General features: G+C 41.1%; 1 protein-coding gene across 6 annotated transcripts in view; it reads left to right on the top strand.

Moving 5' to 3' along the window:
• Nucleotides 1–13,186, top strand: part of Csrnp3 (cysteine and serine rich nuclear protein 3) — a 184,743-nt gene that overhangs the window by 160,270 nt on the left and 11,287 nt on the right. For 5 of the 6 annotated variants that reach the window (XM_057755103.1, XM_057755105.1, XM_057755104.1 and 2 more), the window contains 2 exons: nucleotides 1,088–1,347; nucleotides 11,885–12,181. In XM_057755103.1, coding sequence (XP_057611086.1) covers nucleotides 1,088–1,347; nucleotides 11,885–12,181 — 557 coding nt within the window. The remainder of the gene's footprint in view (nucleotides 1–1,087; nucleotides 1,348–11,884; nucleotides 12,182–13,186) is intronic. The other variant, XM_057755108.1, reaches the window with a different exon arrangement.

Below are 13,186 nucleotides of genomic sequence, written 5' to 3'. Positions count from 1 at the left end.
AGATGGTCTCAGTGTGTGCACAAATTTTCCTCATGGTTCAGTCCATTCCTCTGTCTCCACAGCTAATAATAGGGTTTCTAATCATCAACACATAAAAATAGGTAAGAATATGTATACATTAATTATTTTGATCCGGCAATTCCGTGGTATAACATCCTTGTTGTATATGAAAGCATGCAGATTTTGTTAAATAAAAAATAATACGAAGAGAATGTGGTCCTGACATATTCTATGGGATTTTTAGTTATCTCAGTATTTGAATTTTAATACAATTTAAAGGGGAATACTACTTTACCTATGAAAGCTATGTTAGATTTAAGTTGTTAAAATCTATACAGTGTCAAAGCTCTTTTTCATGGATTTTTGATTACTTTGGGTTAGTTTATCTTTTCGGTGTTATGAGCAATGTATTTCTATTGGCATGTGACAATTGTGCATACCCACAGTGCACAGCCAGCTCTTTCAATACATATATCTATATAGGATGCAATTATCCATTGACTATAAATAGCATTTCCATAAGTATTTGTCATTTCTTTGTCTTGGAACCCTTTAGTGCCTTTATTCTTTATAAAATATTAACTAAGTTTTCGTGCCCTTTAACCACCTTTATTTTCTGCACAATAAGTGCTCTTTTCATTTATTTGATAGTTGATTTTTTTTTTTAAATTAAGACATACTCTTTAAAATGAAACCCAAGGTATGGAGGGTTACATGTTCGGACTTTTCTGATCATAATATAACAGTACCTGTGTGAAATGCAGGAAACCAAAGCTCAAGGAATTCAAGGAAATGAGGAATTAAATTCTGCTGCTAATTCCAAAAATAACTGGCAACTCTCCAGAAGTTTGCTTCAACAGCCATTACAGAAACATTTAAAATCTACTCTACTGCTCCTAGAAAAAAAAAATGAGTGTAAGAAAGGAAATTAAAAGGCCCTTTTGCCAACTCTGGGATTTAGTATTTTTTGAGCCGGCAAGGCTCCAAACATTGATGTCCTCAACAGACTCAGGATCCAGGATGTTTTGTTGGTTTCATAGGGGCGTTGCTGCCCTGGGCTTCACTGACCCGCTTCTTTCTCTTCCAGCTTCCTCCATCCTCAAAAGAGAGAAACGGCTGAGGACGAAGAATGTGCACTTCAGCTGTGTCACCGTGTACTACTTCACCAGGAGACAGGGCTTCACCAGCGTGCCCAGCCAGGGGGGCAGCACTCTGGGCATGTCCAGTCGTCACAACAGCGTGCGCCAGTACACCCTGGGCGAGTTTGCAAGGGAGCAGGAACGGCTGCACCGGGAGATGCTGAGAGAACACCTCAGAGAGGAGAAGCTCAACTCTCTAAAGCTAAAGGTGAAACTTTAGTTCTTTTTTTTTTTTTGCAAAAATCTTTTATTCTCATATCATCTGAGCTAACCATTTTTATTCACAGGCCAAACTGTGTTTTGCATGCTGGACATTTTGTCCACAGGGTCTTTTCCTTCTGTTTCCATTCTTTTCTTTCTTTTTATAAAGCAGTAAGTATACTGTATTCATGGGGTGCTTATCTGACATTATTCATCCATTCTACAAATACTTACTATTGGCTATTGCTACATCATACACATCTTTGTAAGAGTGTGCTTGGACTGGGGCCAGCAGGAAACTAAACACAGTTATGGTTTCCTGTCTATAGGAACTTGCATTTCAGTAGGAGAGAAAAATATCAATCAAGTGGTCAAAGGAAATTGAATCGAAATTTCATTCAGGGCTATGCAAGAAAGTTAAAAGCTGTTATGGAAGTCTTTGACGGGAAACAGATGTGGACAGGAAGTCAAGAAATGTGCCTGAGAGAAGGGACAGGAAGATCTGAGACAGTGGCTAAGCACAGAAGATGGCATGGGGTTGTCTGCTGGACCTGAGGCAGGGGAGTTACATGAAGGAGGCTCAGGTGCCACGTTAAAGTGTTTGTCTCTCTTCATCCTCAGGGACTCAGAAGTTATCCTAAGTCTTAAGCACAGGTTGGAACTGTTATGACAGTCATGTAATTATGTGATAAGAGTTTGAGGGTGTAGAAAGCCATGGTAAGAGAGAAGTGGTGTCCTGTCAGACCAGGAAAGGGGCTCTTAGAGCTGGCCCGGAGAGAGGCGAGTATAGGGTAAATTGGACTGAACATAAGGAGAGGAAAAGAAATGTTCAAGAGGAGACAGGAACTTAGGAAAGAAGAAGGGCAGTGCTGGGTAGGGAGCTGAATTTACAAGGACAGAGGGATAGTTGGAAACCATGGGGATCTGGCTGTAGGACGAATGGCTGGAGGTGGTATACTATTGCTTGCCTGCTGTGACATGACCAAAAATCGTAGGGAAAGCTACCTGTTGTGGTGAGGGTAGACTTTCAGTATGGGAGTTGGAGGACTTTTTATGTGGTCAAGAGGTGTGGGGACAGCATCTAAGTTGGAGAAAAACAAAATGCAGAAAATGCCTTGATCTATCATTGAGTTATGTCATGTGAAGACAGTAAGTTAAACTGAGCTGGACATAACTCAGTCCCCATGAAGTTTCACATTCCTTTTGTCAATATCTTTGGGAAGTTTCACTGAAAATTTTTTCTCATGCTTGTTTTTGTCTTTCTGACTGATTTTTGTGTACTTAATTCAACAATAATTATTAACTTTGCTTCTGAACTCCAGCCTTTCTCTGAAAACTAACTCCCTTTCCTCTCCAGAGATGACATCATTCTCCAAGTTCAAATATTAGTAAGTCAGTGGTAATGGCTGTCAATCACTAGGTGATTTTTTTTTTTTGCTAAGCATTTTATATGTATGATCGAATGAATTCTCACAAAGACTCAATGGGATAAAGTCATCAGAACATAGCTGAGATTAAAAAAAAAAAGTCCACAGGCAGCAAAAAACACTCACCAAGTAGAAAACTAGTTGATATTATTTTTGTCCTTCTTATTATTAAATTAATTGATTACCAAGTATAGAACCAGAGAAGACACCCTGATCTTTTTTCAGGACTTGGTGGTATGTGCAATAGATTCTAACAGCTAAGCAACTGTAAACCATCTGAGAGCCAGAAGACTTGCAATGATGGCCGTGCATGCGTTTCTTTGAAGGAACCACAAGCCGCAGCAGCCTTCCCTTCGTGAGGCGGAGAGCTACTCTCATGCTAAATTCTTCCACCTCTTTCTGTAGATGAACACGATAAAGTGGTCCCACATTAGCTCAGAATGGAGTGTAATAAAGGCTTCTTTATTTAGGGGTAGACTCACAGATCACAGTCCTCTGCAGGAGCAGGAAACAGAAACCAGGTCCAACAGGACGGGGGGGTGGGAAGCGGGGAGGTATAGGGAGAGGGAGAGGGGAGAGAGATTTTCACACTACTTTCTGGCAAGCAGAACAAGAAAAATAGAAATGAAAAAAGCACCATTGGTGACTTGCAAGTAAAACTGTGCTTAGGGGAAGGTGTGGACAAGCCAGCGGGTGTCATCCTTAGGGTTTCATTCTCCTGTGAAAATGTGTGGCCTTTCCTTTGGTTGTAAACGTATGGCATTTGGTTATCATCCCCTCTTCCAAATGAAGGTGAAGCTAACAGGGAATTCTACAGTGGGCTTAGTACATATGTACTCAGAAACACATGTTACGTGAAGCTAAAACCTGACAGCATATATATCATTAGAGATATATTATAAAATATATGAGAGGGAAAGTTTTCCCTGAAGTTTTTCACTGAAGTTCTTCTAGCATTAATTTTTATGATTAAAAAAGTCATAAATTATACTTTGTCTAAGGTTTAATTGTCCCCAAACTTGAATTAACTAGCCCAAAATGATAGCTGTGCCAAAAATTTCACTGATACTAGGAATCTTTCTTTTAAACACATTTGTTTCCAAGGATAAATTCCCTTGTGGGGGAAATGTGGCAAAATTGTCTCGGTGGCTTTGGGTGGGAGCATCAGAGACACCTTGCTGCAGAAGGGCGGTCCAAACAGGAGAGAAAGGATTGTTAATGATAAGCTTTGCTGCTGGGCTCAGTGACACACACCCGTGTGCCTAGCACTCCAGAGGCAGAAGCAGGCTTGTCGGCTCCAAGTGGAGTAGAGCTATTAATAAAGCCTTGATGAGACAGGAGTGGGGGAGGGAGAGGAGGAGAGAGAGAGATGAGTCCAAATGGATTCCCCCCCCCCCCCCAGATGGTTTTCTGGGAGTGTCAGTAAACTCCCTGCAGAGTAGCGACAGACAATGTCTGGCACTGTGAACCTTCCCCAAACCCTCATGTTGGAGTCACAGTAACACACTGGGCTTTCACTCTCCTTATTTGAAAAGTCAGTGACCTTATGCGGCGTTGATAAAGTCCTCATACACAATGCCTCTGAATTTCCCAGGGTATCTGCTGAGTTCTAGTTATACATGCTTCTAGAAGTTTCCTTAAAATAACAAATTGGAAATAATCAAGAATGGAACTTTAGGTTTTGACTATAAAATTGCTTTTAATTTGGTCATTCATTTTCTGTGTTATGAGTTACATAGATGTCAATAAATTATATAGATATAGACACAGACTTGTAGGACAAATCTAATTTATTGAGGAGTTTCAAGTATGTCTTTCTTGTTGGCACCATGGATATTTCACACATCGACTATAAATAAGTAATGGAGAAGACTAATTGAATAAAATGTGTGTTTCTAGGAGAAATAACAGAGAACAGTTTTCCCTTTCCTGTCAAGCCCATTCAGATGTCACACACTTCATGGTAATCAATACAGTCATTGTAATACTATGCTCCTTTGCAAATTAAGTGCTTAGATTTAGTAATGTGCAGCACACGGTAGAACAATTGCATTGGCCTTTCTTCGCATCTCTCTTGCTTCTGGGAAACGCATTCAGCGGCTGTTTGCGGGTTGTCGTCCTAGCTGCCTCTGTTTTCATCCTAGACGACTCAACCGCATTATTCTGAGAAACCAAGTGCAGCTTGTGCATATGTGACCTTCCTCTCCTTGCCAGTGTTTCTACAATCAAACCGTTCTTCCTTTACTTCCTGGGGTCAAAGCTCTGTCCAGTCTTCCACTTTTGGTTACCATCTCTAGCTGCTCTCCTGAATTATATACCCATCTCAGTTTCTTCTGTGTCTTCATGGGTCGTGCTTGGTTACTGGCTCCTCTTTCCAAACTTGAAGCAAAGAGAGTAGCTAGCTTTTAATTATGAAGCCCCTAAAAAAAATGTCTACAGCAATCTTATTCACTCAAGATCTCTGAGTGCTGAGTACTCCGGTCATTCAGTGACTTACCCGTGCAACCTTCCCCATCACCTCCAGGTCAGCTCTCTACATCTTTTCAACAGTCTTGGGATTAATGATCCAGGGAAAGAATTTAGATGTTCTTAGAAATACATGAAATACATCCACTTGGAAGGGATGGGTGAAATATCTCTCAAACCCCATAATTTCAACATTTTTAGCTTTGGTTTTAATTTTCTTCCTTATGCTGCAGCTTGTCTTTAGATATAGTTTATTGTGTTGATCGTGGTGCTGCTGAGAGCTAATTACTGTACAGAACCTCCCTGTTAAGCTCTGCAGAGATTGCTTCAGAACATACTAAGTAGGAAAGCTCTTATAATGCATCTTAAACAGAGGCAAGTTTCAGCACCAAATGGAAAACATTGCTGTGCCAAGTACCTGCTCTGTCTTGTGCACATATACACAGCCTATTTTGACAAGGACAGAGAAAATTTACCTAAGCAAAGTGATAGAGACTGACAGGGTGGGTTTCTACCCTGTGTGTATGTAATGTATTTAAGAATATGTTCTTTCAAAATATTTCAGTATTTTAGCTGACAGGGAACAATTAAGCATATGTAATCAAATCTTTAGGGTCTTCCTGTGCAAGAAATATTACTTTTTGGATCTAGGAAAAATACTGTATTTTATGTGGGGTGCACCCAGTGATGTTGCTCACTAGAACGAATTCTATTTTTATTCTTCCCCGCTGTATCTCAAAATTAGCTAGGAAGGGAATAGTGGAAGCCCCAGAACTTGTTAACCACGAGCAATGATAACTATGTCTTGACAGTGTCAAATGCTTAAGTATTTACCAGCATGCTACTGGATGCATCTTGGCTTATGATTTGCCACTGGAAGAGACAATATTGACCTAAGCCAGAAGGAAGGATGCATTTTAGGAAAGATATGTTTTGTATGTTGACACTCTTCTTTCTAGTGACTTTCATGGTAATGTGGATTCCAAAGACGTCTTATGATTTTAGATGATGTATTTATTGACCAGGAAGGCTTTATTATGTTGCATAAGCACTCACTGAAGTGATTAAATTGGTTTTAATTTGCAACCTGAAGGTCATAGTAAATAAATTGAAGAACTATACATAAATATATATAAATATAAAATTGACTCAGTATCAAAGTGCTATGAATGTTTTTCTTCAATTTGCCAAATACCTTATGAACTGGGTCATCCTTCTTAATTCAGACCACACAACTAGGAATTCTTTCATCAATGCATGTCTTGTACATGCCAAATTAAATTACCTATCTCTGGTTACCCAGAGTACATCACTTCGTTAAAATAGTGTCTTCCATCTTTACAACTTTAAGGGGGAGCTCTTCCTTCCACAGAGAAACCTACTACCCTATCCCATACCTTCCACCCCACATCTGCACTGTAGAACACAAGATGTATTTATTTTCTGAACTCCTAATGTATAAAAACAGTGCTTGTAGACATGCACATACTGAACATAGTTTATGGCATCTATGTATTTCTGTTCTGTAGTGTTCAACGTTCCCAGTTCTTCCCACCAAGGGTTGTGGAGCAGCGACGTTGTTGCCTGGATTCCCCACCCCATACAGTTCTGCTTATGAGTACCCATGCTGCCTTATCCACTCTCAACTCCCATATGTCCTTTCCACAGATGCGCATGAAGATGGCAATAGCTTTGGGGAATCTTGATTGGTCTGTTCATATTAAGTAAGTAGAACAAAGAAGACAGTAAAAGGAGAGATAAACAAGCAAACAACTCTTTCAAATCAAACATGCATCATGATATAAACAAAAAAAAATACAAGGTTTTAGTATCTCCAGGTATAGAGTGCTCTTTAATGCCAGACATAAAGGGATTGGCAGGGTTTGGTTGTATTTTAACATTCATTCCTGCCCTTATCTGGGTCTTGATTTGAAAACTGTGTTTTGCAAGGCTGAGCTCAGTTTGGGAAATCCTGTCAGAGCAGTGATCCTTAGGAGGACTGGGGGAATGGCTCCGGCATCGCCCCACTGTGCCCACTGTTCCCACCAGTAATCCTTGCCAGGAAGAGCCACTGTCACTGATGGGCGTAAACGATGCCAGACTCGTCTCTGGACGCACTGAAGGTGCAACAGAAGCGGGGTCGCCATTTGCAGAGCTGCGTTCACACTCCGACCACACTCACTAAAGAGATAGCGTTGTTTCCTGTGAAGAGTGTGTGTGGAACCTTCTCAGAGCCCCCAGAGGAGTTCTTAGGACTACACAAGAACAATGAATTCCCAAGACAGTAGTGCTGGGCTTCCCAGCTGTGCTGTGTGGGTTGCGGGAACAGGGGCCAGCAGAGCGGGGGACCAAGGCCTTGGTGCACCTCGCTCTTTAGCTTTCCTACAGTGTAGTTTCGCATAGAGCTCATTTGAAACATGAACTCTATGTTGGTTTTCTCTCTCAGGAACCCTGTCAGTAGTTTATATTCAACGCTCTCATTTATCCCCTCTACTGAGACCATCTGTTTAAATCATCCTTTTTAGAATATTGTTTTCCAGAATTAGCATTTTTTAAAAAAAACAATTCATTCCCATTTTGATCATCATTTAATTTCTTCCCCCATGAGTCCTCACAGATGTTAGAATGAGCAATCATAACTTAGACTTTTTCATTACCGTGAGGCATAAATTGTCTGGGCCTGGGGATTGGCACACGAAGCCCCTGAGCGCTCTTCCACGGTGCCGCTCCCTCCTATTTGTGCAGATTCTTCCTGGCAGGCTGCTCTCCCATCCTTGGCTTGAGCATCACTCTCTGCTAGGGCATTATGAATTCAGGAACACAAGTAAATAATTCTGCTTTATATCTCACCTGCCTTTCATCCTGTCCTTCTGTCTCCCTTTTACTTCGACAGTGTGCATGTATGTTTTAGTGTATATATTATGCTGTATCATGTTTATTACATTTTTTTCTCCCAGCTGACTTGAAGGTTTTAGATGAAAAAACTTCTGTCCATTCTAACGCCGCCACATCGACTGTAGGAACTGGTAGCAATAGCATAGCGATTAAAAAAAAAATCTATTCCTTTATTAAAACAAGTTTATTAACCAATTATATGAGACGATGCATTATCAAGGTGCCAGGAGTAGAGGAGATGAAGACAGAGGCTTTGCTCACTATGTATACATAGTATGATAGGAGAAACATATATGACATCAATCAGCAAAACTAATGTAGTATGACTGAATTAGGGAACAGGCTGCATTGGTTAGAGGCAACCCAGAATAAATGACGAAGCTGAGAAAATCAGGACTGACCACGTTAGGTCACGCACCTTTGACCAGTTTCTACTAATAGGGCCCACCTCACATGCAAAATATACAGACCCTCCCTCTCCCCCCTCCCCAGGCTCTGTTTTCTTCTGCATTCTTTGTTCTCTCTGTCTGGTTCATATCCTGTTTTTCTGAAGGAGCTAATCTGAAGGAAGCATGGACCATGTTTTGTCTCCTGCTTCACTTTTGTCCTGAGGTCAACTCTTTGATCATAGCTGTTAGCCAGTGATCTCATGCCTGCTTGGTTTTGTTGTTGTTGTTGTTGTTAGTTAGTTAGTTAGTTAGTTAGTTAGTTAGTTTGATTAGTTTGTTTTTAAACTCTTCTGTAAACATTTTCTAACATCACTCTAAAAGATTTTCTCTCTAAACTAGTCTTGACGATCTGGAAAGATTTGGGGGTCGAATAAACCCCCAGGTTGATTGTGAACAACATCAGTCACTCAGCTAGACTTGGACAAACCACCTTTTACAAGCACCAATTGTCCCAACTATAAAATAATTACTTTCGTTGTCCATGAATTGAGATAATTATGGAATTCCATATTTGATGCTGAACATGCAGCAGCTCAGCTCACTCTCATGAGCAGCATCCTTAATGTGCTGGACGGACGGCAGTTAGTGCTTTAGAGTAGAAGGGGTTTTCAGTCCTGTTCCCACTGTAATCTTCATGTGTTAATGATTTTCTTTCTTTTTTCTTTTTTAATTTTCGAGACAGGGTTTCTCCGTAGCTTTTTGGTTCCTTTCCTGGAACTAGCTCTTGTAGACCAGGCTGGCCTCGAACTCACAGAGATCCGCCTGCCTCTGCCTCCCGAGTGCTGGGATTAAAGGCGTGCGCCACCACCGCCCGGCGTGTTAGTGATTTTCTAAGGATGAGAACATTCTATTGCTAGACGAACCATTTAGGTGCTTTATTGAAGTGATCTTATTTTTCGGGGTTTTTTTTAACATTTGAATTCATCCATATTTTCATTATTTCTTCTCATCATACCCATTTTGCATTGAATTGGATGTTTGGTGTGCTCACTGACACCAATAATTTTAGCCGTACATTTCCTAGAGCACAGTGCATTCATTAGCCTACATATTGTCCAGCTTATTGGAATCATGGACTCAACCCATGTCTTGGTTATAAACAATGAAATTGAATGGAAATAAATGGCAATTAAAGGTGAAGATTTCCCTACTGCCTTAGACGTGATGAGTAATTGTCCTGTAATTTGATATGATGATTTTTCTCTTACATTATATATTTTTTATTTTGTATGTATTTATCTGCATCATACTGCCTGGACCATAAAATGCATTGACAGTAGACTAAATCTGCTTTTGGAATGAGGTAAAATAAAGTTGAGAGGCTGCTGATGATTGTACACCCATGCATGTACATGCAGAAGTGAATGGGCTTAGTGGCTTTAAGAGAAAAAGGCAGAAGGATTACATCAAGTTGGAAAGGGAAAGGTCTCGAGATAGAGAAGGAATTGGTGGGGCAAGGATGGTGATGGATATGTTCAAAACCTATTATATACATGGAAATATCAATAATTTCAAATCATCAATATGAAACTCTCAATAATAAAAACAAAGTAGGCTGTGGGGAAACAAAAATTTAAATCAACAATTAAGATGGAAGAAAAAAAGAAATTGAATATTATTTTTTTTTTTGAGCACCCTGAATTTGACTCAAAGATTATAAAACCACCCTCTGATTCTCACGCTACTGTGTCATGTGTCTCTAGTGTGTCTCGATGTGCAAAATGACCTCCTGAAATGACTTACTAATACCAATCAGTGGGTCCACATTTGTAAAATTGAAATGCTTGGGTTCTATTATTCTAAGTCAGGGTGTAGTGCTTTTATTCCCACAGTGAGTGTGAACACATTTACACAGTTGCTCAAGAGGAAAGTCCCATGCTCACAGTTGTCAGTGACAGAACTCAGGGCCACATTTTACAGTACAAGCAGTATGAACTTTGCAGTTTATCTTGGGGTATACTTATTTTTTTTAGTGTTGCTCTGCAGTACAGAGTTGGGCAATGCAAGTCTGCTGTCCAATAATAACTATTTCTCCTTCTGTAAAGATGAGAGCAAAATGCTCATGTCTCTAGAGTATTTTCACTGTCTAATGGATGAGTTGTCAAGTCATCAGGCATAGTAATAGCCATAATTAATAAAATTTGGAAGGCAATAAATTAGTTAAAAATACCGTCCATATTTAGAACTCGCATGGTTTATTTCTTATGAAGTTTCTGCTTTTGTTACTGGGCTGCCCCCCACACACACACACACACCCAATATCTTGCTCATGATTGAGGAAAACTTCTAAATGTTTTGTATAAACACTCGGTGTTTTTTATAATAATAGCAAATGAAATATATACCCAGGGCTTACTGGTGGATGAGATTAATATAGAAAAGAAATGTAAATAGGCACAGCCTTCATGAGTAGCCAAGGAAAGAGTGTGCACAAGAGCTGATGCGCGGATTGCAAACCTTTGGTCTGGGGTTTACACGCACTCCTCTGAGAACCCAGTTTATTGTCTCAGTGGCGGACTGATGAGTCCTTGCCAGCACTAATCTATGTCCTTGTTCTATTGAGAGCAGGCTGACCTGGCTCATTACGTCTATCAAGCGTCTCTTCTTGGAGTGTTCTGGGTAATAACCGGTGTTTGTGACCCTGGCACAGTGCAACCCTTGGTCCTGAATGTGCACTTTGCTGGGGCCTGGAAGACAGACATCTTATTCCAAGGACATGATGTTTGCTGAGTAAGGTAGTCATGGCTCCCACTGAGATGCTGTCAGCTCCGATCCAGGGCACATTTCCTCTGACATCAGAGATGTCACCCTGAGCTGAGTGTAAAAACATTTTTCCGGCAGCGCTGTCTTGTAACCTCTGCTCGGTTCACACTCTGGCCTCTCAAGCTGTAACTGCAGTCACTGACATAAGGAGGTGAAGAGTTGCATTCAGTCATTGTCTGTGAGCAGAGCTTTTTAAAAAGCCAACTGTTGGGCTGGAGAGATGGCTCAGTGGTTAAGAGGACTGGCTGTTCTTCCACGGGTCGTGAGTTCAATTCCCAGCAACCACATGATGGGTCACAACCATCTGTAGTGAGATCTGGCGCCCTCTTCTGGTATGTCAGCATACATGGAGGAGAATGTTGTATACATAATAAATATTTTCAAAAAAAAAAAGCCAACTGTTTTGACATCGCTGTTCCCTTTCCTCTGACTTCTGTGGTTGCAGACTCTGCGCGCGACAGCTCAGCTCTTCCTCACCCACACTGAAGTGGGGATTTTGGCCTCTGCCCAAATGACATCCTTGTTTACTTCCTTCTGCCTCCAGATGACTAAGAATGGCACAGTGGAGTCTGAAGAAGCGAGCACTCTGACAGTCGATGACATTTCCGACGACGACATTGATTTGGACAACACAGAAGTAGACGAGTACTTCTTCCTACAGCCCCTGCCCACAAAGAAACGGAGAGCCCTGCTGCGTGCCTCTGGAGTGAAAAAGATCGACGTGGAAGAGAAACATGAGCTGCGAGCCATCCGCCTGTCTCGGGAAGACTGTGGCTGCGACTGCAGAGTGTTCTGTGATCCAGAAACATGTACCTGCAGCCTGGCAGGCATCAAGTGTCAGGTAAGGATTGGCATTTCAGAGCATCTGAAGAAGCGATGTCCCATGTTGGGTATATTAAGCTTTTCTTTTTCTTTAACCTGGAGAAGAATTCGGCTGGGGAGGAAAGACACATAATTCAAGGGCATTCATAAAACGCTCATGCATACTGTGTATAGTGTAAATGGAAACTCAAAGTGCAGCTGAGTTTCTTGAGGCATTTCCTCCCAGATTCTGTTGTTACATCAGTTTATTTTAGCTTTTTTCTTACATGGGAGAGGACACCATCTTCTCCACTTGAATGCGTACTTTCTGGTCCATACACGGGCTATAAAGTAGTAATTCATCACCAGTGATATGGACTACTGGAGAAGTCCCTGGTCAGACAGACCTTAACAGACTAAACTGCATTCTTACCTTGTCTGGAGTAGGGTTTCCAAGGGAACCCTAAGCTCAATGTCATTTCTACATTGAACAAGTTGAGATGCTGTCAAACTCACAGTGGAATCTCACCAGACACACTTTTGTAAACAAGGTGTATTGGGGCCCAGCCCCTGTGTTTATCCATTACTTGTGATCAGTTTCATTCTTCAAAGTACTGAGACGACATAACTGCAAAACCCCAAAAGGTCTCATGCGTATTCAATGAAAAATAAAGCAAAGCTACCATGTACAGCATTGACTCAGGACCATTAAGGTTTCCTTAACAAGAACAGGTGTCTGTCTTATTGCGGCACTAAGATTGGCTTGAGGAATGTGAGGAACAAGTGAGTAAGAGAGGACTTTTGTTCTCTGGGAATATCCTCCTGAACAGTGAAAAGTCTGTCTCGTTCCACAGAGCCTCAGACTTGACTTTTATGTGAACAACAGTGGGAAACAGCCTCACGAGCCTCACCTGCTGATTTCACTATTTAAAACCTCAAAGTTAAGCCTGATGAAAAAGAAAAGCAATAGCTTACCAATTCCTGGTCAAGGTGATTCTCTGCTCCTGTCCACCCACATTTCAGAGGAGCCCTGTGATTGGGTACT

Source organism: Chionomys nivalis, chromosome 22, assembly GCF_950005125.1.
Source record: "Chionomys nivalis chromosome 22, mChiNiv1.1, whole genome shotgun sequence".
Taxonomy (NCBI): domain Eukaryota; kingdom Metazoa; phylum Chordata; class Mammalia; order Rodentia; family Cricetidae; genus Chionomys; species Chionomys nivalis.
Note: the sequence above shows the minus strand (reverse complement) of the source record. Positions and strands in the feature narration are given on the sequence as shown.